At 47.4% G+C, this 27,412-nt stretch overlaps 16 protein-coding genes across 16 annotated transcripts; 5 read left to right on the forward strand and 11 right to left on the reverse strand.

The window, feature by feature from the left end:
- Positions 1–605: 605 nt before the first annotated feature.
- Positions 606–1,816, forward strand: VTP21DRAFT_8533 (uncharacterized protein; the record flags this gene model as incomplete). Its single annotated transcript, XM_069399394.1, has 2 exons — positions 606–751; positions 826–1,816. The coding sequence occupies 2 exons, from the start codon at positions 606–608 to the stop codon at positions 1,814–1,816; spliced, it is 1,137 nt and encodes a 378-aa protein (XP_069254815.1).
- A 592-nt stretch (positions 1,817–2,408) lies between these two features.
- Positions 2,409–4,218, reverse strand: VTP21DRAFT_8534 (uncharacterized protein; the record flags this gene model as incomplete). Its single annotated transcript, XM_069399395.1, has 7 exons — positions 2,409–2,576; positions 2,683–2,831; positions 2,945–3,264; positions 3,341–3,492; positions 3,568–3,654; positions 3,735–3,914; positions 3,982–4,218. The coding sequence occupies 7 exons, from the start codon at positions 4,216–4,218 to the stop codon at positions 2,409–2,411; spliced, it is 1,293 nt and encodes a 430-aa protein (XP_069254816.1).
- A 240-nt stretch (positions 4,219–4,458) lies between these two features.
- VTP21DRAFT_8535 (mitochondrial 37S ribosomal protein uS8m) lies at positions 4,459–4,920 on the forward strand (the record flags this gene model as incomplete). Its single annotated transcript, XM_069399396.1, has 1 exon — positions 4,459–4,920. The coding sequence occupies one exon, from the start codon at positions 4,459–4,461 to the stop codon at positions 4,918–4,920; it is 462 nt and encodes a 153-aa protein (XP_069254817.1).
- A 102-nt stretch (positions 4,921–5,022) lies between these two features.
- On the reverse strand, positions 5,023–5,259 carry VTP21DRAFT_8536 (uncharacterized protein; the record flags this gene model as incomplete). The annotated part of the gene is made up of 1 exon (XM_069399397.1): positions 5,023–5,259. One exon carries the CDS (start codon positions 5,257–5,259, stop codon positions 5,023–5,025), a length of 237 nt encoding a protein of 78 aa, XP_069254818.1.
- Positions 5,260–5,303: 44 nt separating this feature from the next.
- Positions 5,304–6,159, reverse strand: VTP21DRAFT_8537 (uncharacterized protein; the record flags this gene model as incomplete). The annotated part of the gene is made up of 3 exons (XM_069399398.1): positions 5,304–5,448; positions 5,546–5,787; positions 5,866–6,159. 3 exons carry the CDS (start codon positions 6,157–6,159, stop codon positions 5,304–5,306), a joined length of 681 nt encoding a protein of 226 aa, XP_069254819.1.
- A 144-nt stretch (positions 6,160–6,303) lies between these two features.
- Positions 6,304–8,012, forward strand: VTP21DRAFT_8538 (uncharacterized protein; the record flags this gene model as incomplete). Its single annotated transcript, XM_069399399.1, has 4 exons — positions 6,304–6,392; positions 6,465–6,908; positions 7,004–7,356; positions 7,444–8,012. 4 exons carry the CDS (start codon positions 6,304–6,306, stop codon positions 8,010–8,012), a joined length of 1,455 nt encoding a protein of 484 aa, XP_069254820.1.
- A 600-nt stretch (positions 8,013–8,612) lies between these two features.
- On the forward strand, positions 8,613–10,884 carry VTP21DRAFT_8539 (uncharacterized protein; the record flags this gene model as incomplete). Its single annotated transcript, XM_069399400.1, has 11 exons — positions 8,613–8,841; positions 8,906–8,974; positions 9,040–9,225; positions 9,290–9,371; positions 9,449–9,564; positions 9,645–9,693; positions 9,761–9,881; positions 9,951–10,044; positions 10,122–10,447; positions 10,560–10,623; positions 10,730–10,884. 11 exons carry the CDS (start codon positions 8,613–8,615, stop codon positions 10,882–10,884), a joined length of 1,491 nt encoding a protein of 496 aa, XP_069254821.1.
- Positions 10,885–11,311: 427 nt separating this feature from the next.
- VTP21DRAFT_8540 (uncharacterized protein) lies at positions 11,312–13,042 on the reverse strand (the record flags this gene model as incomplete). The annotated part of the gene is made up of 5 exons (XM_069399402.1): positions 11,312–11,592; positions 11,683–11,845; positions 11,909–12,101; positions 12,173–12,754; positions 12,822–13,042. 5 exons carry the CDS (start codon positions 13,040–13,042, stop codon positions 11,312–11,314), a joined length of 1,440 nt encoding a protein of 479 aa, XP_069254822.1.
- Positions 13,043–13,633: 591 nt separating this feature from the next.
- VTP21DRAFT_8541 (uncharacterized protein) lies at positions 13,634–14,161 on the reverse strand (the record flags this gene model as incomplete). The annotated part of the gene is made up of 3 exons (XM_069399403.1): positions 13,634–13,836; positions 13,918–14,011; positions 14,108–14,161. The coding sequence occupies 3 exons, from the start codon at positions 14,159–14,161 to the stop codon at positions 13,634–13,636; spliced, it is 351 nt and encodes a 116-aa protein (XP_069254823.1).
- A 350-nt stretch (positions 14,162–14,511) lies between these two features.
- VTP21DRAFT_8542 (uncharacterized protein) lies at positions 14,512–16,056 on the reverse strand (the record flags this gene model as incomplete). The annotated part of the gene is made up of 9 exons (XM_069399404.1): positions 14,512–14,586; positions 14,653–14,725; positions 14,809–14,906; positions 14,969–15,096; positions 15,158–15,220; positions 15,288–15,438; positions 15,517–15,636; positions 15,705–15,820; positions 15,897–16,056. The coding sequence occupies 9 exons, from the start codon at positions 16,054–16,056 to the stop codon at positions 14,512–14,514; spliced, it is 984 nt and encodes a 327-aa protein (XP_069254824.1).
- Positions 16,057–16,220: 164 nt separating this feature from the next.
- Positions 16,221–17,354, forward strand: VTP21DRAFT_8543 (uncharacterized protein; the record flags this gene model as incomplete). Its single annotated transcript, XM_069399405.1, has 1 exon — positions 16,221–17,354. One exon carries the CDS (start codon positions 16,221–16,223, stop codon positions 17,352–17,354), a length of 1,134 nt encoding a protein of 377 aa, XP_069254825.1.
- Positions 17,355–17,882: 528 nt separating this feature from the next.
- On the reverse strand, positions 17,883–18,974 carry VTP21DRAFT_8544 (uncharacterized protein; the record flags this gene model as incomplete). The annotated part of the gene is made up of 1 exon (XM_069399406.1): positions 17,883–18,974. One exon carries the CDS (start codon positions 18,972–18,974, stop codon positions 17,883–17,885), a length of 1,092 nt encoding a protein of 363 aa, XP_069254826.1.
- A 376-nt stretch (positions 18,975–19,350) lies between these two features.
- VTP21DRAFT_8545 (uncharacterized protein) lies at positions 19,351–20,089 on the reverse strand (the record flags this gene model as incomplete). The annotated part of the gene is made up of 4 exons (XM_069399407.1): positions 19,351–19,427; positions 19,527–19,569; positions 19,732–19,803; positions 19,958–20,089. The coding sequence occupies 4 exons, from the start codon at positions 20,087–20,089 to the stop codon at positions 19,351–19,353; spliced, it is 324 nt and encodes a 107-aa protein (XP_069254827.1).
- Positions 20,090–20,202: 113 nt separating this feature from the next.
- On the reverse strand, positions 20,203–21,913 carry VTP21DRAFT_8546 (uncharacterized protein; the record flags this gene model as incomplete). The annotated part of the gene is made up of 6 exons (XM_069399408.1): positions 20,203–20,988; positions 21,042–21,112; positions 21,180–21,240; positions 21,298–21,420; positions 21,484–21,559; positions 21,612–21,913. 6 exons carry the CDS (start codon positions 21,911–21,913, stop codon positions 20,203–20,205), a joined length of 1,419 nt encoding a protein of 472 aa, XP_069254828.1.
- Positions 21,914–22,194: 281 nt separating this feature from the next.
- On the reverse strand, positions 22,195–23,274 carry VTP21DRAFT_8547 (uncharacterized protein; the record flags this gene model as incomplete). The annotated part of the gene is made up of 4 exons (XM_069399409.1): positions 22,195–22,224; positions 22,294–22,413; positions 22,488–23,078; positions 23,152–23,274. The coding sequence occupies 4 exons, from the start codon at positions 23,272–23,274 to the stop codon at positions 22,195–22,197; spliced, it is 864 nt and encodes a 287-aa protein (XP_069254829.1).
- Positions 23,275–24,453: 1,179 nt separating this feature from the next.
- Positions 24,454–27,264, reverse strand: VTP21DRAFT_8548 (uncharacterized protein; the record flags this gene model as incomplete). Its single annotated transcript, XM_069399410.1, has 11 exons — positions 24,454–24,637; positions 24,702–24,762; positions 24,833–25,021; positions 25,096–25,666; positions 25,724–25,850; positions 25,936–26,288; positions 26,352–26,566; positions 26,629–26,766; positions 26,829–26,954; positions 27,032–27,160; positions 27,228–27,264. 11 exons carry the CDS (start codon positions 27,262–27,264, stop codon positions 24,454–24,456), a joined length of 2,130 nt encoding a protein of 709 aa, XP_069254830.1.
- Between the last annotated feature and the right edge of the window lie 148 nt (positions 27,265–27,412).

The following is a 27,412-nucleotide window of genomic DNA, read 5'->3' on the forward strand; positions in this document are numbered from 1 at the left end:
GGCATCTGGCATGGGCCTCTCTAAGCCCTTGGGTAGCGGTGGCCCTTCATTGGAGTCTCCCCGTCTCGTTTGAGAATAGAATCAGTCGCTCTGACAGGTTCTTGAAAAAAGCATAGGGCTTGATGACGTCACGCAAAAATGTTACCTGCGACAGACTAGAGATTTTCCTGGATTGACTCTGGGAGTCGTCGAAACTTTTTTTGCATTGAATCTGACCCTCACGTAGCATCCTCTTTTTTCTTTTTCTGCCTGTGTCCGGTTCCCGTTTCTTTCCAAAAAGTGTCTGGAAAGAGCCTTTTCAAATTGGTGTACCCACCACTGGTATTTGTGAGAATTTTTTTTTTCCGAGCAGCTTTTAGGGAGTAAGGTGTAAGGTAGCGGCCGCCAAATCCTAACCAGATCTCCAGCGAATGGCTGCCCAACTCTTTCCTTAACATTCAATGCACCTAAAGTTATCTCGCTAGCTCCTTTGTCAATCTATTGTTTGTTTTATTGTTGTATTTGTACCTTGCCCTTCTTTCCTCCTCCCTCCACCTCCTAGAATTTTTTGAAAAATTTGCAGCCCTCCTTAATTGGCCCATTCGCCATACTCTCCATTCATCCGTATGGCGACCACAGCCCGCAGATTTTATCCCGCATACGAAATACGCTTCCGAAATAACGATCAGGATGTGGAGATAATTGAGATATCTCCGGACCGAATTTCACCTTCGGAAAGGCAGCTCCCGTCTGCATTTCATCGGCGCGATAAGTAGGCATTGAATGTTTCCATGGCTGTGTTCATTTCCATTCACTAACTGGTATTGCCCTCCATCCTCTCGTCAGAATTCCACGCAATAGTTTGTCACAAGGTTCTTCACCTTCCTCCCCGGATTCGCCCCTGGCTACGCCCTCCAATAGGGCCAGCAAGAGAGCTTCGCGGCAATCAATGCGTGACGGACGCAGCAGCCCCTATCCACGGCCCCTCTCTCTGTCTTTCCAAAAGCAGCCGCAAGACCAAGAGCGAGACCATGGGCAACCTCCGCTGGATGCTCAGCAAGGGAATCTAGGTGAGACCCCGGCTGAGCTCCAGGAGACGCCAGTCAAACCGCGCACTCTCTTTGCGGATCGAAACGACGACCATGGATCAGAGGAGCTCTTTTGGGGCAGCTCTGCAGATCAAGACCCGCACACCCCCCTTCCCCAGTCCTCTATACCCCCATCCCGCTCGGGTGATCTGCAGTCGGCCTCTTCTGCAGCCTATGCCACGCCTCCTCGCGATCTTCTCTTCCACGACTGCCTGATCCCCTCGGGGGTGGCCAGAAGAATTCAAATCGATGACGACAACAAAGATGACTATCTCTTCACGCCGTGGGGCGTGTACGATGCAAAGCGCCTTTTACAGCGCTGGGAAAGTTTACCGCGGGCGCGCACATCGCCGTGGATAGAGCGGTTGACAGCGGACGAGACCAAGTCTTGCCGTGAGGTGACAACCAACGGCGGGGTGATGGAGGAGGTGATGGGGAGGAGACGTGCATCATCGCTCCCGCCCCCCAACACAGGGTCCAACATGGTGCGGCTGGATATGTCGTCCTCGCTCGCCAAGGTGGAGGAGGCAGAGCCGGAGAAAGAGTTGTCTGCGGTGGACAAGGAGCCTCCGTTGAAGATGGAGAAGGCGCAGGCGCAACAGCTGCAGAGAATAAGTGCGAACACCACCCAGAGCGTCCAAATCGCTGCAGCGGAAGAATACGAGATGCATGAATACACTAGACGAGAGGACTCGGGTGCAAAGCGGAAAGACCCAAAGAAAATGACCGGCTGTTGTACGATTTTGTAAAAATCGTTTCTTTTTTTTTCTTTCTTATTCATGACGGGGCATGATGATTTTGGAAATCTTTCTTTCCCCTCTTTCTCAATAATGATGGCTTTTTTTTCCTTCTTCCCTCATTTTCTCAACCATGTTTGCGTTTCGCGTGTGTATGTCTACAATTTTGCTTATATATTATTTTCCTTTTCTTTTATTGCTTTATTCACATCTCTCTTTTTTTTTTAAAAAAATCTTCCATGACATTGAAGTTATATATATTCACACTATTTTTCATATTATTATTCTTTAATTATGGATATTTTTTTTTCTCTCTGCTTTGCTTATATAACTCCGCCACAGCTATTTCTGGTTGGTTTTCTCCTTCTAAACCTTATTTTTCGAATGAATATCAGCGGAGTTTTTCCCCTCCTCCCTCCCCCTACTGCTACCTCTGCTTCTTTTTGTAGATTGAAGTCTATTTACAATATAGTTGCCTTGTTTCTCTCTCTCTTCGATGTCATCCCTTTTTTGTAGCCATGGTTTATTAGCTTCTCTCTATATTAAATATATATTTCTTCCAGTCTCGCCGGAACCCCAGTTCCCCTCCCCCGTCTTCACCTCCTTACAGTTTGGCAAAGCAGAGCGAGGCGTTGGTCCCGCCGAACCCGAATGAGTTGGTCAGAGCCGCCCGGATGGGCCGCTCCTGAGCCTTCAGTGGCACGTAGTTGAGATTGAACTCCTCGGGAGGGTCGCCAGGATGATGCAGATTAAGTGTAGGCGGTAGAATGCCCTTTAAATGAGAAGAATAAGGAACCGGAGAAATAGGTCAGCCCCAGCACAGTCACGGGTCAATAAAAAAATAAAGCTAAAGGTACTCGGATAGGCGGCACACTTACATGATGAAGGGCGAGAACTGTAAAGATGGCCTCGACACACCCAGCCGCCCCTAGAAGGTGGCCTATCGCGCCCTTGTTCGAGGAGACAGCCAGCTGGGTGGCATGCGCGCCGAAAACGCTCTTGATGGCCCGATTTTCAGCCAGATCCCCTAGATCCCCAATGAAAAAAAAAAAAGGTGTCAGCAACCAATAGTGAGCATGGTCAAGAGAGGGGGGGGGGGCAAGCAACCCCCAACGGGCGCGGTTTCTTCCATTTAGTCACCTTGCGGAGTCGAGGTGGCATGGGCGTTCACGTAACCAATCTCCTCCAGTCCCAAACCTGCATGCCCCAGGGCCCGTCTCATCGCCAGCGCAGCCCCAGACCCATCCGAAGGCGGTGCGGTCATGTGATGCGCATCTCCTGAGAGTCCATACCCTCGAATCTCGGCGTAGATTCGGGCGCCTCTCCGCTTGGCATGCTCGTACTCCTCTAGCACGACGGCACCGGCCCCTTCCCCAATGACAAAGCCCGAGCGGTCCCGATCAAAGGGCCGAGAGGAGGCCGAGGGGTTGTCGTTGAAGTTGCTCGCGAGCGATTTAGCCCTAGGATGCGGAGGGGATTGGGATAAGGAATGAGGATGAATGGGGAAAGATGCGCCATATTTTCTTAGAGAGTTACTTGCAGAACCCCGCCACCGCCAGTGGGTTGATGCTCGCCTCCGTTCCTCCGGCCACCATGACCTCTGCGTCGCCGAACTGAATGAACCGCATTGCATCTCCGATGGAATGCGCACCCGTGGTGCACGCCGTTGACACGGCATGGTTCGGCCCCTATCAAGAAGAATGAGGGCTCTAGATTTCCAGCCACAGCCAATGGGGGGGGGGGGGTAAACGACCCCAACTCACCCTAAACCCATACTTAATGGTCAGGTGTCCAGCAGGCATGTTGACTAAAAGCCGTGGGACGTAAAACGGGCTCACTCTGCGATACCCCTTTGATTTAGCGTTGGAGGTTTTGTTTTGAAGAGAGGTTAATAAAGCCAAAACTTTCAGGGTTCCCAAAGGTATTCAACCTGCGTTGACAGCGCGTGGGACATATTCATCGTGTCTTCCAGAGAACCGATCCCGGAGCCGAAGCACACGCCCGTCCGCTCCTTCTCCTCGCTGCGGTCGGGAAACCACTCCGCATCGGTCAAAGCTTGTTGAGCCGCACTTAGGGCGTATTGTGTAAATGGTGCCATGACGCGATCTTCCTAGGTAGACATATGTATTTCCTCGAGTCATTGTTTCGGACACAGCAAGGATTCGAGGATGACAAACCCCTTTCTCCAGCCACTCGGCCGAGTCAAACCCTCCGTCCTTAGCTTGGCCCCGCTGAACCACCGCCCCTATCGTAACGGGAAGCGATTCGAACTCTTTCTCAGGGCGGCCGAGCAGGGAAACGATTCCGCACTCGCCCTTGATGAGCCGACTCCATGCAGTTTGAACCCCAGTACCCAAGGGGGTGACCAGACCAAGGCCCGTCACCACAACCCTTCGCAATCCTGGAGGGGCCATTTATGCTCGCTTGTCGTTATTAAAAGGTTAACAAAAAAAAAGGATCAGTGGAATTAGGGCTCGTCAGGTTCTATTGCCACGTTCCATAGGTGTACGATATTGCGGAACAAGAAATTTATTCAACCGTGTGACGGCTCAAAGTCAAAGCCACAAATCTGTTTACAAGAGAAGCAAAGGGGGGTTTTCGGTGAGAGAGACGCACGCAAAGATTCGATCCCTCGCATTGATCCCGTCTTCAGCATGCCGCTGGTCCACGATCTCTGTGCGCGCATTCAAAATGGGTTCCGCGCCCGCCTGCAGCACATTGCCATTCCAGACACCAAGATGAATCTAGCCATCAGCAACATTCTCTACCGCGAGGGATTCGTCGGGGCGGTTGTCCGAGGAGACCACACTGGCCCCGATCCGAGCTACACCTCCACCACCCCGGCCAACATTGCGACGCGCCGGCTATGGCTTACCCTGAAGTATAGGGATGAGCTCCCGGTCTTGTCGCGGATGCGATGCATTAGCAAGCCCAGCAAGCGGGTCATGCTTGGGGCCACCGAATTGAAGGATCTGGCGAGTGGCCGGCGGGCCAAGTTTGTGGAGCCGCTACAGTCGGGGGAGATAGCCATTGTCTCGACCAACCGGGGGGTGATGGAGCTTCAGGAAGCGCTGCAGAAGAATGTTGGGGGCGAGATACTCTGCCGAGTCCGATGAACCTTGCCCGCTTTGTCTATTTTGTTCTCCTTCCCGAACGGCCCCCACCCCCCTCTACCCCGTGCTTTGGAGGCGGGGGGCAGAGGCGGTGGATTTTTTTTTTCATTTTATTGTGCGGCTTCTTTTTTGGTTTAATACTTCGAGAAGGTTCAAATATATCTTTTTTCTCTTGTTCTCTCCCCTATGCTTCTGAGTTTCATTTCCTCCTCGGAACAATGAACGCTGTCCTTTATCGCACTTTATTGTCATTGCTTGTAGATTGTTATTCCCTTTTGTTCCAGCCCAAATAAATTCTAAATGCTTCCACACCACCACGGCGAGAGTACAGCGATCATGCATATCGGGAGGCGTCCTCGTTGCCTCGCTCATGTCGTTAGATGACATTAGCAGGGGCTGGTCGACGGCATTCGAGCCCGGGCGAGGGGCCGCCGAGCAGATGGGCCAATCTGGCGCGCGCTCTGCGCTTTAGCATTGCGACCGCCTTGCACGCACATCGCCCGTGGCCATGCTGCGGAGGAGGGCGGCGATCTGTATGGAACGTGCATGGGCTCGAGATCATTCGTCTCCCCATATTACGAAAATAAAAAGAACCGGCTACGCCAGGGGCGGCATGCCCCCTCCTCACCTAAGCTTCTTTCGCAGCACGCAGGCGGGTGTTAATGAAGTTATTTTCGTTTCTGGTGCAGCGTGCAGCATTATGCGCAGAGCAAGGGGGCGGGGGTGGGGCGAGGGGGCAAGGCCGGGCGAGGCATGATTTGCATCGGTGCGGCCGGCTCGCTGGGCGGCCGCTCTCATTGCTCGGGCGGGGGCGGGCCTCGGGGCCTCGACCCCGGCGGTTGGCTCGAGGGGAAAACAGCCGCAGGGGCGCTAAGCCGTAGGCGAGGGAAAATTCTCAGGAACCTTAAATCCCCCAGCGGCAATATATCCAAAGCGGGCGCGCCGAACCTTGTTTTGCGCTGTTCTGTAATTGTTGTTGTTTGTTTTGTTGTTGTTGTTGTTGTTGTTGTTTGTGTTTTTTTTTTCGTGCGATTGTTCTGGGAACGGAGCCCAGTCAGAGCCAGCGTTTGCGCAGCGCCATTTGGGTGCAAAAGGGGACAGAGGCCGTGCAATATATATTGCACCACGTTTCTTCGCCCTCTCCCGCTCCCCCTTCCTCCCCCCTCCTCGCCCCTGCCTCCAAACCGGTTGCGTGCTTGCCTGGCATCGCCCCGCTCCCAGCGCCGTCTCGCTTCCCCGCATTTCTCGTCCCCCTCGTTTTAGCATTTTTAATTATCGCCGCATCCCCTGTATTTCTACACCCCGCATTGTTGGTGAGTCGCCGCCCCCTCTCCCCGCGCCCCCCGCACCCGTGCTAACGCCCATAGCCTCCTCTTCTCTAGCATTATGAATCTCTCGCCCGAACACACCGTCGCTCCCCAGCAATACTTCGCCCATGTGCAATATGGCGGCTACGCCCACTCCAGAATGGAAGAGTCAGTGCCTCCCCCCCCCCCCCATCCCGGATGAGCCATTTGCAATGCTCACCATTTGCCCCTCCATTGTAGACAGTACATCTCGGAAGTGGTCAAGAGCGAATACGGCATAGAGCACCCGCTCCTAGAACACATGTACACCTCTGCATATAACCTCTCGCCCAGCGCCTTTGCCGGCAGCCCCACCCCAAGCAGCCTGCATTCCGTGCCCCCCGACTCCCCCCACGCCGAGCCCCTCTCCCAGCCCTCGTCCAAGTCGCAGTGCGAGCAGTCGCACCCGCAGGAGATCGTGGTCAGCCAGGTGCCCAGCACCCCGCGCTATGTCGTGTGCCTCGACGCCCGCACCGCCATAACCCGCGTCGACGAGTGCCCCCTCACCTATCTCAACAAGATGCAGCACTACTCGCTGTTCCTCAACAGCAACGAGTACTTCACAGAGGACATCACGTGCACCATTCGCCTGATGTTCCACGACGCAAAGGACCAGGCAAAACATGCCACGCTCTGGAAATACTGGTGAGTTTGCCTTCCCTCCTCCCCCCCCCCCCCATCTCTCTCCCCCACGCAACTACCGTGCATTCGCTGACCTGGCCTCTTTGCCTTCGATGCAGGCTGAAGCTGCAAAAGGGAAACCCCAATCCGCGCGTGATTGAAATCGACCGGGCCTCCGCGTTGAACGTGAAAAACTTCGTGCAAACCGGGTTCGACCGCGTGCAGTTCCAGTGGAACGCGCAGCACGGGGCGCGCATGCAGCTGCGCTTCAACTGCCTCTCCACCGACTTCTCCATGATCAAGGGGATCAAGGGCATTCCTTTGCGCATCCATGTGGAGAACCGCGTTGAAGGCGCCCCGCACACCGTCGAGAGCGGCTACTGCCGAGTGAAGCTCTTCAGGGACAAGGGGGCCGAGCGGAAATACAAGGACGACCTCAACCAGATCAAGAAGCAAATGGCCAAGATGAAAGGCAAGTATTGCATCCCATCCTCCCCCTCTGTTGGTCGCTTGTTCGCTGACACTCGCCTCCCCCCCCCCCTCCTCCTCCATCGAATAGAAGCTGACGCCGCATGCCCCATTGCGTCTTATCTTGGCGAGCAGCAGACCTTCTTCTCCGTCTATCCGCGTGACGAGTGCGATGTCCCAGAGGATGACGCCCCCCTCGACTTGGCCAAGCTGACCCGGACCCTCGAGTCGGAATCGGACTCGGATAGCGATTCAAGCAACGACCAAGCTCCCGCTCTCCCCGCGACTCGTCGGCGGCAAAGGTCGCCCTCAGAAGAGGAGCCCCTGGACTACGATCCAGACTATGTGCCCCCAACTCGGGCCAAGAGAAGAAGGCTCCTCTGCCTCCTGATCCGCGGTATGCATGACACGCAGCACCGCGCCATCTATCTAAATCAGTTGACCCTGGAGGACCTTATCAGCAAGATCGCGGAGAAGATGAGCTTCGAGGCCTCCCAAGTTGGCGAGGTGTTGAGATACACCTCGCGCGGGATGGTCGTGCGCGTGGACGACGGCATGATCTCTCAGATGGAGGAGGAGACGCCCATCATGGTGGAGTTGGTCCATCCTTCCGATGGGGACGTGGCGCCCCAGAATTGTACGCTGGCGTTGCACTTTTAAAACAAGTAGGAGAGGAGCTCAGGGGAGGAGAGAGGTTAGCAGTGGGAGCCATCACACATGCATAAACACAAACGTGGAAGATATCTTTTTTTTTATTGTGTAGATACCACAAGTGAATGTTCTTTTTTAGGTTGTGCTAGGGAGAAAGAGGGCAAAGGATTTTTCTTTTACGACATGAATTCACATTGTATTATAATGACAAGTACTATTAATCTCTTTTCTTTTTCTTTTCTTTTTCTCACAAAGCTGGAAAAATTCGATGTTTATTGTAAGTTTTTAGGGCATCTCAGTCGTTTTTGCTTCATTTCTTTTTTTTTTTTTGCATTCATGTGCGCGTTAGTGTGATCTAGTAGTGTTCAAAAGTACAGAATTTAATTGTCATAATGAACAAAATAAAACTCATAATTCAACCTTCTATGGGCCGGAAGGGGGGGAGAGGGATCGGGAGAGAAAACATCATAGAAATTATTAAAGGGCAAGAATCGAAAGGAGGGAGGGGTTGGTGGTGGCAAATTTGATTACATTAGTGACGTCTCTTCGACCTCGTAGCGGAGGTCATGAACATGCTTGATCGCCATTAATTCGAATCCCATCGACTCAATGATAAATTGGCGCGCGCTCATCCTCCTCGTGGTGGGGGTTCTTTTCGCTCTTGGTATTATCCATGTTCTCCATTACCCATATCCTTATGCCGAACGGGTCGATGATATTGAGGTAGCTGGCAGATCGAAGCTAAAATACGGAGACGCTAGCCGCATAGTACTCGCAACAGCAGGTGACGAAGTTTTCGCAGTGATGTTTGAAGAAAGGACTGAAGATAAGAACCAGGGTACTGGATTGTGAAATTACCACGTCCCTTTGAAATCGCTTGTTTCTCATCTGCCATCTTATAGGGATCGTGCGCATTGTGAAAAGACCATTAATACCTGCCACTTCTGAATCGACCGAGAAAAACGAAAAAGGTGAGGACCTTACAATTCTTTCGATGCTAGGCTACATCGCCTCCAATATCCTTTTTTTTTTAAAGGCTATGAATGGAGCGATGTTTTAACTCATTATCTCGAAGGGGCTATATCCCACACCAGCTACTTGGATGGCGATGAAAATACTCCCACTCGGATAGCCGTGCTATTCCATGTGGTTGAAGATGAAGATATTGCTTTCTATATTCGCCTTTATTCCATAACAATAACATCATCTGGAGAAGCCAAAGGTATCGATTTGCTATTCAAACATCTAAATCGGGGTCTAATACATTTCTTTGCGGGTTGGCCCAGTATATTGGCACCATCTTCAGCTGCCGGGCTCGACCTCCATATCCCATCTCTATTTAGGTGGCAAGGCAATTTATTATTCAAGGTATCACTCAGAGCCCATACCTCCGCTCCACAAGAAAGTTTCCGACTCTTGTCTGCTAACCATTTCATCTTTCTCAGAAAACCAGACGACTTTTGGTTTAGGTCGATTCGGCTTCCTCCTTTAGAGCCTCATGCTGAACCAGAGGAACACCAGACCGTAATAAAGTTGGGAAGTGGAGAAAAGGGATGGAGAGGTTAGGCATTTTTCTTTTTGAGACTTAATGGCGATAGTTTGGAGAGGGATGATTAACAACGCTCCCTGTCGCTTGTGTAGGGAATGTGGATAACGTACTTCAATACCAGTATGCCGAGCTCTGCAGTGTGTGAGTTTATGGTCATACTTTATGTGTGGTAGCATCGCTAATTTCCAGAGGGTGATTGTATTTGTAGGGAAAATGAGGCCAGACTGGTTTTTGCTATGACGGTAGAGGACAAAGACGCTATGATATATGCAGTTATCAACGTTAACAATAAGTCAGACATGTGGAGGCCTGAAAAACCTATTGTACAGGTCTGTTCACAAACTAACTTCAATCGGGAATTCTATTGATTTATTCTTTTTTTCTTTCACTGAGGATAGCTGGTACCTCAACTCAGCAAATCATTGGATCCTTATGGTGAATATGCGAATTCTGATATACCAACAGACGACCTCGCCCCCAAACCTATTATAGGTACGTTTTCCACTCTTCTATGGCCGATTTTTGTCAACCTCTCCTCCATCTTTTCCCTCTCCTGTTCTCAATAATAGTTGGCACCCTCAGCGCCAGCACAGTTGCCATCCCGCTCATCAATGTAATCTTAACTTTCGACTGCATCAAAGACGTCGACACTCCCAAGCGTGCTGAAGCCTCCATCCCACCTCTGCAGGATGGCTCGTTGGATAAAATCGTAGACGTGGCCCTGGAGCAAAATGGCGGGATCCTCGCTGCGCGAACAGGCGACGATTGGATGGTGATCTTCCGTAAGCAACTGGTGGCTACAGGGAAAATGGGCGCCAGAAGTGGGGAGGGAGGGATCGGGTGGGAATTGGCAGCCGTGGTACAGCCAGAAAATGGCTTCCTCGTGGAATCCAATGTAATATAAATTGCTCCTCATTACTTCTTCTCTTTCCTCTTGCTTACGCATTGGGATGATTTTGATTGGACTAAACTGCATTGATCTAATTTACGCTCTATCTCATCTGCAGCGCATTATGGCAACCAAGGTTGTGGAGGCTCAGATTGCACCCGAAGCTAAAGCACTCTATTTATGTAAGATTAATTTTCCCCCCGCCTTTATTTCCTTTTTTTTATTCTCGCATGCGTTATCTTGCCTCCTTTCTTCATTAACCCTGTTTGCACCGACCCTTCTCCTTAGTGATCCTCTATTCAGACGGCTCGCTGGCCTACTTCGACCTCCTTAAACCCCGCCAGGATTCGTTTCTCTGGCAGCTCATCCGGACCAAAGCCCACCTCTTGCTGGCCTTGCTCGTGGTGGTGATCACCTTTGTGATGAATGAGATGCGGCGGTAGTTTTTTTTATTTTTTATTTATTCTTTCAAATCTGGTAGATGCTCTATCCCATCCACTTCGGACTAAACCTTTTTCTACTAAATTATTTTATGCTTCTGCCTATCACTCTTTTTCTCTATATCCAGTTTTAATATTAATAATACGGGTCTTCCTGCATTCACCCATGACGTGGCTTGACGACAGATGATGAAAAAAATAAAACTTTTTTCCAGTGCAATAGAGAAACAAGATATTTTGGGTTTATTAAGTCGACATGGTATGATTAAAAAGAGAAAAATCTTTATAAAATTGAACAGTGGTACAACAGATAAACTATAAAAAAAAAAGAGGTGAACACATAGAGGTAAAAGGCGGGAGTAAAATAAAAAGCAATCCAAATGAATAAAAAAAATAATAATTAAATGCAGAATGCGGTGAACTTTAAGGGTCATAATCCGCCCCCATGATACCCATTTCTTGAAGTGTAGCCGTTCTCGCGGCCATGTCGGCGACTGTGTCCGTTCGAGTATCGGGTCTCCTCGGCCTCATCGGCGATCCATGGGTGATGGACCATCTCTCCCGCGGTGGCACGGTGGTCCGGGTTGATTTCGAGCATGGGGAGCAAGAAGCTGGCAATGACCTCGGCTCCGGATCGGTGGAGAAGATATTTTTGTCGTAATACGTCGGCAAGGCTCCAGTAGCGAAGTTTAAAGATGTTCCGAAGCTCGCCTATGGCGACGTAAGCAGAAAAGGATTGAGGAAAAAACAATCGTCTCCAAATAAACAAAAGAAAAAAAGGAAACCGAGCTCCAAGCCTACCTCGACGATTAAAAATCTCGGTCGAATACTTGCCGGACAGGGCAAGGTGCCGTGGAAAATCCCCCAGCAACTCTATGATCTGCGCAATGTGGTCCTCATCTTTGGAATACCGCGAGCTCGATTGGGGATTGAACAGATAATCGCCCGTCAATAGCTCAAACACCTAGTGTTTTTGGAGGTTAGCATTGGTTGCGCCATCAAGATTGTGAAGACTAGTTTCAATCACCATGCACGCCAAGCTCCAAATATCCGCACTGCTGTCCCAATGGCCTCCCAGTATGACTTCCGGGGAGCGATATTGCCGGGTTTGGATGTCGTCTGTGAAGCGGTGGTCAACCCAGCACGCATTTCCAAGATCCGCGATTTTCACCGTGATGGAGGCTGGCGTGTAAGGGCGGCCAGACCGCTCCCTTTTAGAGCTGCAGAAAAAGGACAACACGGGCCTCAGCCCCAAATTGGTTTCCAACACGGAGAGGGATTGAACACTTACTACCGATGACTCCCATTTATCTCCACATCACCCCTACCTCTCGGCTCATCCTCCTCCAACTCCCCCATAAATCTTGCCTCGTAAGCGCCCGAGGTCCGCCGAGAGCCTGATAAGGAGAGCGGCTGACTCTCAACAATTCTATTCCTGCTCCCTCCGTTGCAGAGTCTCCGATCCTCGCTTTCCAATTCCGCTTGCAACACCGTTTCAACATTCTCGATGCACACCAGCACATTCTCCGGCTTCAAATCGGTATGGATGATCCCGCACTCGCGATGCATGTAGTCCAGGCCAAGGAGCACTTGTCGGGTGATCTGCTTCACAAGATGGGCGGGGATGCCACGATGGTCGTATCGGCGGATAACAGAGAGCAGGTTTTCGCCCAGCACCTCGAAAACCATACACACATGCGTACCGTTGGGGCCACGGTGCTTAAAATGATCGAGTAGCTCGACAACATAGTTGCGCCCCGGAGCATGTGGATTCTGATGGGCAATCCGTTCCAGAAGTTTGATTTCATCGAGCGCAGTTTCAGTATAGTGCTTTGCCGATTTGACGACCTTCAGGGCGACGTGGCGATGTGTCCTAGAGCATTTCAATGGGAAAATGAAACTGCAATTCGCAGAGCAGGGAAAAAAGCAAAAGGACCTACATGTTATCGTTTGAGAGCCATACAGTGGAGAAATGGCCCCACCCTAGCTTGCGCACCACAGTGTACCTTCCATCCTTAAACTCGTCTCCGATCTTGACTGGGTGGTACCCCCCGATGCGATAGTCTTCCTCGTCCTCCTCATCCTCGTCAGCAAAATTTTCGTGCTTGTGAATCTTGACCATATCGACGTTTGCGGCTGTGAGTGGCACCTCTTTTAGCATAGCTTGACATAACAAGGAAAATGGAGGTGGAGCAGTGGAACAAATAGAAGCGAGATGTAGAGTTGCTGTAGATGAAGGGGCCGTGATCGATATGGCTTACCTTGGCAGACGAAGAATAGAGAATAGGAGAAGAAGCAAGAAAATGAAAGGTGAGGGGAGAAGGAAGGAGAATGGATCGAATCGTTTGGAATAAAATGTGCAAGACCAAAGGATTTCTAATGTCTCCAAGGAAGTATAGAGTAATCCAACGATTAAGTTAAGGATAGGGAGAATAAATAAGATCAGATCGAAGAAGGTGAGAGGGGGGGGGGGGGAGGATAATCAGCAACGATGAATTTATCGTTCTATGAAATGAATCTCCTTGTGGTAGCAATATACCAGAAAGCTAGAGCCGGTGAAAAAAACATAAGGGGCGCAGCAAGAATTTATACCGAGATGTGGCTTATATTTAATATGGATGTTCTGATAAAAACATTAATATAGATATTATTGGAGATAACGTTAAAATAAGACAAGGTATATATCGCATTCGCTTTTCAATCTCCCCGCCAGAGAGAGTTAGTAAGCAAGAGAAGACAGACTCAATCCGCCTCAGGCAGTTGCACGCATGGGCTCCTTCACCATCTCTCCCTTTTCTGCCGAGGAGCTTACCCTCTCGAGAAAGCCTCTCAAGTCGCCCTCCTCCCGCAATAAATCCGTCCACTCGATGAACCGCGAGTGGATAAATACGTTTGGCAAAACGTTGGCTCCTGTCATTTGGCGAAGCTGAGCCTCAATCTCAGCCCGCGAGTCCTCTAAAAAATAAAGCAAGGAGAGAGATAGAGAGATAGCAGTGAGATACTTCTCCTTATTTCTGACACAAAGACAGGTAATACCTTCATCGACATCGAGCAAAGTATAGCGGATGTTGTGCTTGTTGAACAGGTCCTTCACGTATATGGAGTAGGGGCAGTAGGATTTGCCAAAAATCTAAAAAAAAAAAAAAATGCACAAGCATTACAATGTAAGATAAAGGTTTCGGATAAGCATGGTGCGGTCTGGAGAAAGGAGCCTGATTGAACTCACCGTGACATCGGACGCAAGTTTCTTGCGGATCAGTTCACGGATGGCAGAAGCCATGATGAACAAAAAAGCTTTGGGGAATTGCGAAGCGAGAGAGAGAAAACAACTGACAGCGAGGGAAAAAAAAAAAATAGTAACGAAAAAAATTTTTGTACCACTAAGGGTTTGAATGCTTCCACTGAGCATTTGTCTTGCTCCAATTTTTGGGTCAACCAAGTCGAATATATATATTAATAAAAAAGTGAATTCTAACACAAAAGAATAGCTGTATAAAAACTCAAAGAAGACCATGGAAACCTTTCCATATCACTATTCCCTCTCATTTTATATAGAAATTCTTTTATTTTTAAATGTACTCCTCCGGGCGCGCTTCATCAAATCGCTGTATCAAAAAGTGTCCGTTTGATTTAAAGGTGGTTGCCAGAGATGAAGAACCACTTATCAATTGAAGGGTCGATGGGAGCAGCCGGCTTCTTTTGCTCCTAGTGGAGGCAAACATGCTCAGTACATGCGCTTTGAACTCAATCAATGGACTATATGGCACTTACCTGAGGAATGCGTTTGACGACCTCATCGTCTGCTGCCACCTTGTATGGGCTGTTCTCGACGGACACATTCGAGCTGTTTCAAAAAAGAGTGAAGAGTATAAGTCTCAAGCAAGGAGGAATCGCGGTGAACGCAAGCAGAATAGGGAGAGTACATACACTTGGATGTCGTATTTCTCGGCCTTGGGGGGGATCGCGCCCGTAATCAGGCGTTTCCACGCCTCGTAACATTCATTGATCACGTCGAGGGCGTATTTCTGTAGGCGGCGAAGTATAGATTAGCAGGGCTCCCTCGGGCATAGGGTTAGAAACGCATTACCTTGTTCTTAGCCTCGCCGCTGAAAGCAAACTGATTCTCGGGCTTGCCATCGGGGATCTTGTAAATGCGGAACCATTCGTTCGTGGCGCGAATCAGTCCAGGGAGGTGGCGCTCAACATCCTCGATGTCTATAGAATCATGGGTTAATATGCGCAAATCAGAGCCACACATGGAAGAGATGATGGCTACCATTGAGCTTGTTTGCAAGTGGGTCGTTGACATCAATCACGATCACCTTCCAGTCGGTTTCACCTGTAAGATCAAACGGAGCGCATTAGATTGTATGTGCATTACAACACTCAAACGCGCATGGGCTAACCTTCATCCAGCAGAGCCATAACTCCAAGCACCTTGACCTTCTTAATCTGCCCAGTATATCCAACTTGTTCACCAATTTCGCACACATCGAGGGGATCGTTATCACCGCGGGCCTTGGTTTCGGCATGAATATGGGTAGGGTCTTCCCAAGTCTATGCCGCCGAATGCAGAGCAAGAGCGAATTAAGTATGTATACCCCCAACTGTAGACCATACACATTGAAATTATACCTGAGGGAATGCTCCGTAGTTCCAGATATATCCGTGGTGAGGGAAGCAGTTGCGGACATAGCGAAGCTTGCCTTTCTTGATATCCTGCTTGATAGGGTTGAAAGGCTCGTCCTTCGAGATCTGCGTACCGATAAATGGCGGAATGAGATTAAATGAATGAAAACAATTCATCATCATCATGATTTTACCTCAAGCTTGGCATTGGACCAGCGGGGAATCTCAACAATCATGTTGAAGATATTCTTCTCCTTGTCAGCATACAAAGGGATATCGTGGAACGGAGAAACGGGGGTACCATTCTTTTCTAAAGTTATAAATGCATCGAATGTAAATTAATCAATTCAGTGAGGCTAATTAGAATCATCGTTCTAATACATTACCCAAGTAGACACGGTGCTCTATGGTGTTGGCGGCACCAACTAGACGTGGTTTGAATTCAGACATTGTTCGGTGAATAAGTGATGAGCTTGCGCGCGAGAGGGAAACACGTGAAGCGAATAAAGAAGTACGAGATGATGGTGCAAGAACCGAGGTTAACATCAATCCAAAACGCAGGCCCTGATTTATTATTGAAGCAACAAATTTTGTAATCAGTTCGGTACGGGTAACTGCTGCGCCTTGATTAAGCAATTTCGCTCAAGGCAAAAAAAAAACATATTTGGATCGCTTCCATAAGCGTGGATGAAAGCAAACATCGCTGCTCGATGACAGATTCAAAATCAAGAGACGATTCAAACGCGACCAATGAGCCGGGCAACGCGGAGACTAAAATCAAGAAAAAGTTCGTCGTTGGAGATGACGACGATAGCGAGGCAACTCCCGAACAACCAATGAGCCGTCCCATGCATAGTGAGAGCAACCCCCGTGGCAGCACTAAACAACGCACATCTTCTCCCCCCTCTCCCTCCTCCACGGTGTCATCTGTATCCTATTCAGAACACCTCTCACGACGATCACAGCCGACTCTTCCGGCAAGGACGCTGGATTCCGCAATGTCTGTGGACGGTTTCGAAGTATCCCAACTGGAGCACGTTAATGGTTCGCTTGCCGAAGGAGAAAGAAAAAAATCGGAGGCCCAGGATGATACCAAGCAACAACAGCAGCAGCAGCAAAATCAGCTGGGGGGAACTCAGCAGGCAGAAGGCCAGGAACAATCGACAGAAGAAAAATCATTACAAAGAGCAGCAAAAGAACAGCAAGATGCCCACGCGGGCAAGGAGCCAGCTCATCGCACTTTGGTCGGAATCGCCAAACGTCCCAACATTACCCGTCAGAGCTCAGAACCTGTGCCACAAGCGTACCAAGCGTGGAATATTTCACGCACGAATGCAAATCGCAAACCCACCAAATCGCATCGTCATCCAATTCGGCCCGACCCTGCCCACCAAAGAAACACCGCATCCTCTACCACTAACTCCGGCGGCCCAGCTGCCGACACACAAGGCTCTGATCCTACCTCACATAACGCAGGCGACACAGCAACGCCTGCCAATTCTCACCAGCAAGCGCAGAATCTGGTGAGCACCCCCTCCCAAGAAGATTTCAAACGTGAGCCGTCTCGAACCCCTTCGCCCTCTCGTGTTCCAGATGCACAATCCGGGATGTCCCGTACCCAACAGAAGCTGCTGTTACAGCGGCAGCATGTTCTTGCGGAAGACCCAAATCATCTAGCTCACCCGCGCAACCAGCGCCTACTTACAAAGGAGATGGAGCGCTTGAATCGTGAGTACGCATGTTTGCGCCGCTTTGAAGACCCATTGCTCGAGTCTTTACAACGGTGCTTTGCCAGAAAACAGCAGCCTAATGTGTCCCATCAAGTGTCTTCAAGAACCTTATGAAAAGGCGCCCCCCTTCTCTATTATTTTTGTCTTAACCCCTACTAATTGTAATAATTCTTTTCCGCTTTTTCTGTATTAAAGGATGGATGTCTATCTAATTATTTCAACCGTGATTTTTATTGCCACCCCTCTTTTCTTTTCCGCCCTCTCCCACCTGTATCATTAGAATGTTTGTGTTATACTCCCGCTGCCAACGCAAAAGGATCTCGAATTCTTTTTGTGGTGCAGGGAATAAAGAAATACTTTTGAACGATATTTCATTCAAAAATCAACCAGCCAATACATCCATTGCAAAAACAAATAAAAAATAAACAAAACATAGTGTCATTTTTTAAGAACCATAAAAATAGACATGGAATATAAAAGAAAAAATTGAATGAAGAGCTCTAATCTCCAAAGATAGAAAACAAAAGATATTTCTACAAATAGAAAAAGGAAAAGGAGAAGGGGAGGGGGGGGTGGGGAGGGTGGAGAGAAAATATTTGCTAAAGAAAGAGAAGATTAAAAGGACTTTGTATAAATGGTTGTTTAGCCAAGTATCTTCGCCAGCCCCTCCTTCTGGCTTTGGGTCAAATTCTTAGGGAATTTCACGTTATAGGTAACGATCAAATCTCCCTTGCGGCCTGTCTTGGAACTTGGCATACCTTCGCCACTGAGCCGCGTTTCCTGGCCAGGCTGCACCACCGACGAGGAGGACACGGCCAAATTGCGTCCGTCGAGAGTCTCCAGCGTCCGTTTGAAACCGGTCAATGCCTCCAACAACGAAAGATCAAGAGTCACCCGTAGGTTGTCACCGTCGCGCTTGTATACTGAGTGAGGCTTCTCCTCAATCACAAACACAATATCCTGTACTTGCCCATTAGGAAGCTCGTCTCCTTCTCCGGCAAAACGGATTTTAGTTCCCGCCTTCCACCCGGGCTTGATGTCGATGGTAAGCACTTTGTCCGTCTTGACCGGGCGCGCCGAAGCCCCATCTAGAATCTGCCGTGTGACCTTCAACCGGCGAGTCGCCCCTTTGTACAGCTCCTCGAGCGAGCAAGGCAGCGGCCGCTCTACCGACGGGGCCTTACTGGATCCACGCGAAGCTTGTGGCCGCCTGGCGCCACCCCCTGCGCCAAACATCCCTGGAAAACCGCCGGGCATACCTCCACCAAAATCGTCATCGTCCAAATCCATGCTCATTCCTCCCATTCCTCCCATTCCTCCTCCCATTCCACCCATACTACTCATCTTGAAAAATTGCCGGAAAATATCCTCAGCACTTGAGGGATGGAATCCTTGCCAGCCTCCGCCACCAGGCCCGCCCGTAGTAAACGTGAACGTTTCTCCGCCTGGGAAAAATCCGCGGCCAGGGAATCCGCCGCCACCAGCACCGCCGCCAGGGGGTATCCCGCCCTTGAGACCCTCTTCCCCGAACTGATCGTATATCGTGCGCTTTTGTTTATCGCTTAATACTTCGAATGCTTCGCTAATGTCCTGAAACTTCTTCTTGGCTGCTTCCTGATTATCCTTGTGACGATCGGGATGCCATTTTAACGCTTGTTTGCGATAGGCTTTTTTGATTGCGTCTTCGTCTGCATCTCGTGGGACTCCTAGGATCTGGTAATAGTCTTTACCCATGTTTATCTATATATTAGTACGCCTAACTAGTTTCTGCTGTTGATTTTGTTTCGACGTGATAAAGAAACGGTTGGTGAAAGGAAATGGCGATAACGGCGAGTTGTAAAAGCCAAAAAAAGAAAGAATTAAAACAAATGGTTCTAGAGGGAGGCAACTAATAAATAGTTTTGCCAATTAATGAAAATCAACTCTACGAGGAAAGAACTAAAATCGAACCGTGTGGAAGATAGGCATTAGAATGGCGTTGTGACTGTCTGCAATAGAAGCTTTGAGAAACACCCAGAATATAAAAAAAATATTCGATAATCCATTCCGACAACTCTATATTTCCTCATACTATACAACAAAGGGTAGCAAAAATTTATTAAATGTTCTTCTAATTTTCAAGTAATCTCCACTGGCGTCTTGCTGTCTGCATCAACTTCTTTGGCTTTCCTTCATCTAGCGTTCGCCCTACAAGTTGGAAGAGTCAGTGTTGAATTATTGGATGGGACGTTGTGTAAGGCCCATGTGAGCATATTAATAATATTAAAAAAGTAGAAATCTATTCACCTTTCCAAACCATGACACCCCACGCCCTACCATGCCGCAAATCCTAAATAAAAATGGAATTTTCGTGAGTTATTATAAGTGAACAGAGGATAGAAGCAAGTGATATGGAAGAGAAGCTTGGGAAAAAAAAAACCGAACAAATGTTTGCAGAGACATCTGAAAGCATAAATGTAGCATATTCCCGATGTTTAGAAATCAAATTTACCTCCTTCAGCTTTATCTTTGTGATCTCATAATAGCAATCCTGGAAACCCTTATTGATCCATTTTTGTAGTACCTGTATGAAGAGAACGAAAGACCACCCAAAGTTATTATATAATCCAGCATTGACCAAGTACATACAATGCAGCACACGAAGGTGTGTATGTATTATACACTCCTCCCAGGATATAAACTTGTAGATAATTTCGAAAAACAAAAGCTCCACATACCACTCGCTGGCCGACTCCAAAATCTTTGTGCGTATTTAGCAACTCGTATAGATTCTTAGGCTTGTACGCAGCCTTTATTATTGGTAGCGCTGTACCTGTTTTTGCAAGGATCTCCCGTGCGATCGTCGTCATGGATATATAGATCTGATATTGAAAATGCACTTTCGAATAATCTCTCGACAGAGTAAACATATTTTAAGCCACACTTGTTTTGGAAGCCCGATCAGATTTGGGAGTTTATTATTTCACAACTCTTCATCCGAACTAGCTGCACCGTTTACTACGGAAGACGCTTCCATTTTTCTTCTAAATAACACACTCGAGAGTTTAGAGGCATGAATATCTTTTGATTCTCCTTCGTCCTTAGGGAGGTCCAGCTCCACCTCGTCTCGCGCATCTGGTTTTTGTCTATCTAGCCTCCCGTTTGAAGAATAAGTTTCACTGCGTGGTATCCGGAATAATCCAGATGTCATATCCACCCCGAGATCGTCACGGCTATCCTCTGTCCTGTCTTCCACCATATAATCATTGGTCTGTATTGGCAATTCAGACCCTACTGCCTCATCTGGACTTGATGATCTCGAACGAATAAGCCCCCCACGGTCTCTCATTCTACCCAATAAGCTCCTTCTCGCCCCACCTGTCGTGTCATTATATTTCTCGTCTTCACCGAACAGATCCATCTCCTCTTCAGTCTGGATACTTCCCTTCTCTAAAGGCATATTTCCAAAGAGACCTCCCTTTCCTATAGATCGCTGCTTGATATGTCCAGAACTTGTTTCCATGTTTTGCTCCCCCTCATCATCCTCCCTCAACCTCGCGTTGTTTGCATTTAGTTTCTCATTACGGCGCTGAAGAAACTGTGCAAGAGCACCATACCTCCCCGGCCGTCGAATAAGTTGCTCTTCTTCCTCAGAGTCATTTTCATCATCAGCCAAAAACTGATTGATTTTTGGCCGCCGTTTGGAAAGAGAGGGCATTTTGTCGTCTGAGAGCTTCGATAATCGATTTCTCTGCGAATGTACTGACACCTACTAGAGCAATTAGAATTCGCCACTAGCAATAAAAGAGAAACAAGACTGACTTCACTGCTCTCGTTTGTTACTTTGTGAGTATTAATGTTGCTATCAGATGGTGGAATTTCTTCTTCTCCACCTATTTACCATCAATCATCATTAAATAAAGAGTTGTTCTCTCCTTGCTTAATTCATGCATCATATACCGTAAACAATCCCATTGTTTGACGTTCCACGGATATCCTCGTACCATTGCTCCAATGTGATCTATAAGATTTCTTTGGGTCAGTATCTTGAATAGACCTCGTCTCGACCTCCAGTTACCCTGCACCGGTTATGATGGCATAATCTCTCCACTTTACGGACGAAATCGCGAAACCGATATTTAGAGAATAACCGGTGCCCCCAGCTCTGGTAAAACCAGATAAGTTTTCTGAGATCTCGTGCCTAAACCGAAAACTTCCATGTCAATATAAAGCCGCGAAAAGTTCACCCTTGCAATCAAAATACCTCGTGGCCTTTCCCCAAGAACTTGAGAGTTTTTGCATGCGAGCGCAAGAATTGAAGTCCGTCGTCTGAGAGCAATCTATAGTAAGTGTTAACATTATTATCCTCCTATAACCAATGGCCCATCCTACCTCTCGATGTCTAATTTTGGTCTTGGCTCTCTTGCTCTCTTAGTATCTACTTTATCCAAGTCATTCTTATTCGATTCATCCTCAGGCATCGGCGCTGGGAGAAGATCCTCTATATTTTTTTGCGTGCCAGTATTCTGGTGCTTTTCAGACGTTGATGTAATTTCTTCATCCTCGGGAATAAGGAAATCAAAATTATTAGAGGACGATGGATTGGCGGCGGCAGAAGATTGTTGCGGCAATGTATTTTCATTATCGTCGATAAAGTAGGTGGGCTCCTGAACTATATCGTTATCGTCGAACATGCTGACTAGCAGTAGCGTTGATATCCCAAAAAAAAAATTACGCGATAAAAATTGGAAATTGACGCGTAAATTGAATTTCAGTAACAAGCCAACATTAATATGATGAATGAAAGTTGCGCCCTATGCTATTTTGCTCTGGACTTGAGTTGCAATACACCGTATTTTATATTAAAATAAATGGAAATATAGCTGACAAATTTTCTTAAAAACAAAATGAGTGTATGCAAAATTTAAAAAACAGAAGAACAGAAGAGCTAATGAAATTTTTAAGATTGCAACGATTAGGCGTCCACGGTGAAGGCAAGGCCAAACTATAGGGAAGGGAAAAGTATAAGCACATCTGAGCTCAATCCAACAGGTGATTCCAAAGTGAGGATTACCTTGTGAGCGTTCTCGTTAACACGAGAAGTATCGAACGATCCACCGAGCGTGACCTTGACACCAGGTCGGAGCAGTTGTGTGTAGGAGAGCCCAAGAATACCATTGTTGTTGACCTTGGCCTATAGCAATCGAAATATTTGCATGTTAGATACCACCACTTATTTTGAAAAAAAAAAACCAATGGCCTCGTCACCTTCACAAACGCGTCCTTGTCCAAGAAATACTTGGTGCCGACCTCAAGTGCAACGTTCGAGTTGGCAGTCTTACTGTCCCACACAGCACGGCCACCAGCCTCAACGGTGGGGCTAACGCGGTGGTAATACGATGCTGAGAACACGCTCAGATTTTGTTGTGCGTGAAGGGTAAGAGCGTATTCAGGGGTCACGTATCCGATGGCCGTGTTGTATCTCTTTACTTTGCCCTCCTGCACATCATAAGCAACCTCGGCACCAGCCAACACACCATCCCGGTACACGACGGCATCAGTGGTGAAAACGGATCCCTTCACCAGATCCAGGTAGCCACGGGTATGCAAGCCACTCTGCTTATACACTGCACCAATACGAGCAGTCTTTGCACTGGTAGAAGGCTGCAGTGACGCGTTGATATCGAGCTTCAATCCCTTGCTAAGGTTGTTCTCGAGCTCAATTTGGCCCGTGATGAGGTTGGCGGTGTTCCAGGATTCAGTGAAGGAGATACCGTTTTTCGCGTCGGTCCACTTCGTCTTGAGCTCACTGTGGATGGCACCAGTCTTGGAGTCCTTCGCTCCGTTGACAGTGAAGGTCTTGAAGAAATAGAGATTTTAAGCTTTCACTCTTACTGAAGAGGAATAAGAAAAGTAATCAAGAAATACATACCACGCCATTAGGAGCGGTGGTCTTAACCTCAAGCTTAACGGCGCCAACGGGGTAATCCTTGCCAAGGAGATCGTTGGAGGCCTTGCCGAGATCGGGGTAAGCAATCGGTACGGGCTGAGACATTTCTTCTAGATCTTGATGAATTCGATGATTTCCGTTAAGAAACAATAGCAGTGTTAAAAAAATCAAGATTTTAATAGCGCTCGCTCGAATTTCTTTCGACAGGGGGGGGTCATATTGAAAGCTACCCTCAACACATCCCGCCTAAATAACTACGAATGTTACTGGTTTTGCTGGACTAGATCTCGCCTTAGAGCTAAAATCCGAAGCGCGTTGTGTTCAAAACCATGCAACCACAGCCCAGGAAACTTAAAAACCTGCTTTCTCCATACAGCAGAGATCTCCCCCATGCCGTCTTACTGAATCCGTTTATTGACCCCAGCCACTGAGGGGGCACCATCACCAACGAGCATAGCACGTTCACATAAACGGCCAGGTCTCCCATTGGATATACTATTGTCTTGTATATCCGCATTTTCTCTACATTGATCGGATAGGCCGTCGAGTTTAGAACTTTTCCCTGGCGTCATCCGATACTGTGCAAGGGCCATTGGTATGTGAGAGGAGAGCCACATCGTTTGATGTATTTGATATCTATTATTGGGATATGCTTATAAACCAATGGCTATTAAAAAGGTCAAGAGCACTTTAATACCCAAAATTAAGAAAAGGCCAAAAAATGCCCATGGCAAGGGCGTTTAGAGATGGATATTGTTTTGAAGATCCAATACTATGAATATTCTAAGCATGAACAATGAAAGTGCTCTGCTGATATGGTACACAAAGTTAACACATTATAATATATATAGTATGATCAAACGAAACAGCTATTTAAAGAATAGCTCCTCTCTTGGTATTCTATAAACCTCATTCAGATTTTTTTTTTTCTTCATGATAGCATTATATGAATTCATTTGCAATAATACACTTGAGTGCGTTGCTACGACGCAATATTACACTTAGGCCATATGCGATGGGTGGGGCACTCACTTGATATTAGCTCACGCATTTAACACAAGCTCACTGACATACGCATCCTTGGTGTATGCTTAATGGCTGATGAACAAGGCGGACTCAAGCACCTTGATTTTTGAAAGGAAAGAAAAGGAGAAGCACGGCTATTCAAGAATCTACCCTTGGACCTATCTAAAAGATTTTATTAATCTCACTCTATATAAGCACTTTCTCAATCTCAAGTTACAATAGAGTTGCAAACGGGAGGTATTAAATAGTTTCATCTCTTCATTTTTCAGCACCGCGAGTATCAAAATCGGAAAGGAAGTCCGGTGTAGTGGGTTTGGTAGTCGAAGTAGAAAGAGTGGCGGCCATATCAGCATTTGGCAACGAAATACGCTGGTATAGATGAATATTCTCGAGCTCTTGCTCAAGAATTTCCTGCAGAGTAGTGTATTCCTTTTCTTTAGCTCTAAATGAGGTCGTGGAGTTAATAACAATCCAAATGAGGGTATATCGGGTATGACAAAGCTAACTTTTCTAATCGTGCTTCCAGACTTTTGAGTGCACTTTGCAGCCTGCCTTCGAGATCGTAACCTGATTGTAAAATATAGGAAATAAACAAATGTGATGATGCTCTTTGTCGTTTGTCACAAATTCAATTTACCAATCCGATTAGTAGTCTCATCAAATGTGCGGCTACGATCCTCAAAATCCCTCTGTAACCGCTCAAGGGTAGCACGGTCTCGATCAACCTCGGGCTCCTTTGCCTGAATAAATACCTTCAAATTCTCCTGAGTGTGTCGAAGCTCTTTAATGGTAGCAGACAGCTGCGCAGCAGACTTGAAGTCTCGACCTATAAATTGAAAAAGAAAGAAACTTTTAATCGGAGAGCCCATTCTCTAGTAAAACAATGAAAAGACAGCCGACCAGCCACCGATAGCTTTTTGTTATCTTCCAGCCGAGGAATTTGCTCCCCAACCCCGACCAGCTCTTGTCGTGCCTTGGCAAGTTGTCCTTGCCCTAACAAGACTTTTGCCGTGGCCGTTTTCAGTTGCTGGTCGGCCTCCGCCACCTCTCCACGCAATCGTGCTATCTCTCCAATCACTTGCTCCCGTGCTTCACTCTCTTGCTTTAAGACATCGACCAACTCATCAATTTCCTTGGCCTCGACTTCAAATTTCGCTGCGTCAGTCAAATTGTTCGATATTTGCTGCTCAAGCCGGGATATGTCATGTGCCCTATTTTGGCGTTCACGCTCATGTGTCTCCATCTGGCGCTGGAGCGCACCCTCTGCCTTTTCTATTCGGGAGGCACGTTGTGCAATGTCGCGCTGCCGAGCAGTGAGCACGGACCTTTCTCCTGATAATTCATTCTTTTCGGTGTTAAATGGCCGGATGGTGTCCTCAATTGTACGCTCAATATTACTAATGTGCTTGGTAATTTCGAATTCTTGATTTTGCAGCATGACAAGACGCTCCTTGAGCTCGACAATTTCGTTCTATAATGAAATAGGCATGAGTCAAAGTCACGAAAAGCTGTGCGAAAGCTATTGTACCCGAATACTTTGCCGCTGCTGCGTCAAGCCTTCCATTTCCACTCGTAATTCGCGTGTATGATCAAACATTTTTTCTTCAAACTCGGCCTCGTTGCGCTCTAACATATCCTGGTCAAACACTAGCTCGCTTTATAGAATAGAGAACGAAGTTAGTAAATATATATATAAATATACCAATCTATCTTCAAGGATGGGTGCTTTTAAACAGTTACCTTCGTTCCTTTTCTAATGTCTCTCGCTCATTACTTATGGACAGCCCCTCCTTTTCGCTCCATTTCTTAAAATTCTCAACATAATCGTGCAATGACTTTTCCGATCTCTCCTTTAAGGTTTTCCATTGCTCACAAGCCAATTTTGCTGCACTCGAGAGGTCTCTCATGACTCCTGCTCCGCGCATCCAGGTGGATGCTAACGATTTGTCGATCGCTGGCAGTATCTTCTGTGACCGCGTAATATTGGCCTGCGATTCTTCAAGTTCTCGGCGTATCCGATCCGCTTCATTAAAGTCCTCTTTCTCGAGCGCAATTTCCTGCATGCGCTGCAATTCACTGACCTTTTTCTGAGACTATCAATAGCATGGGATAACGTGAGATCCTTTCCAAAAAATTTGAATTTCCAAAAAATTTACCTCGATCAATTGGTTTTGGAGAACTTTTCGGCGGTCAACCAATTTAGTTGAATATGTTTTAAGTCTCTGGAGCTCATACTCTATCTCACACAAGCGGGTCTCAGGAGAGCTGCCTACTGGTTTGACAGTCGGACTGTCACGAACATGTGGTGCATGTTGTTGAAATGGTATTGCTGGATGTCGATCCGGAGTTTCTAGCCGTGGTAGTGCAAATGCTATAGAATAGACAGAGGATACATTTAGAGCTAGAAGCGGTAGAGGTATTTCACTTATTAACCTCCAAAATTATCCACTTCATCAGATATTTTCGAGCGGTGATATGAAAAGCTATTCGCCGTGGAATTTTTTCGTTCAGGCTCTATGGGTTGATTGATAAAGGAAAACACGGAATTGGGTCTCGAGAATCTGCTCTCGGCTAAAATTATAGATAGTGGTATAAGGATGCATCAATTAATATACGAAATATTATATATTTGCCTCTTTTGTTGATAAAAGAAAAGCTAGACTTTTTGTTAGAAGCTCGATTATCATAGGCGGAATCATCAAGTGAAACCTCTTGGAAATTAGAAGATAGCGAAGAGCTTTGCGCGTCTCGAGGTTGTACTGCAAAATAAAAGCATGTAACGAGATATTAATATCCAGCCATGAAAATCAGAAAAAAACATAGATAAGTATATTACTAAATTGGTCTCGATCTAAAGGATAATTTAGCATTGTAGTGTGCCTTGGCCCAGAAAATGATGACCGGTTTGAGCTATTTCCAAGAAGAGCGCTTGATTCATCCTGCTCTTCGTGCCGGATAAAAATATCTAAAATCAGGATGAGCACATGCTCTGCACCACATCCAGTGTGTATATGAAATAAGCTATCACTTGCCGTCTGAAAAAAAATTAGTAGTGGGGTTTCGGTCCATCACACTTGAAGTAGGATTGCCTACTTGATAGAGACTGAGGGGATTTGAAGTGTGGCCACCATTTACGTGACGTTTTTTATATGAATATTATCTTGAGTACATTTGTTCTATTTTATTTTCTTTTTGTATTCAATTTCCACCTTTACTT

The sequence above is a fragment of the Calcarisporiella thermophila genome, assembly GCF_041956535.1.
Source record: "Calcarisporiella thermophila strain CBS 279.70 unplaced genomic scaffold VTP21scaffold_4, whole genome shotgun sequence".
Lineage (NCBI taxonomy): Eukaryota > Fungi > Calcarisporiellomycota > Calcarisporiellomycetes > Calcarisporiellales > Calcarisporiellaceae > Calcarisporiella > Calcarisporiella thermophila.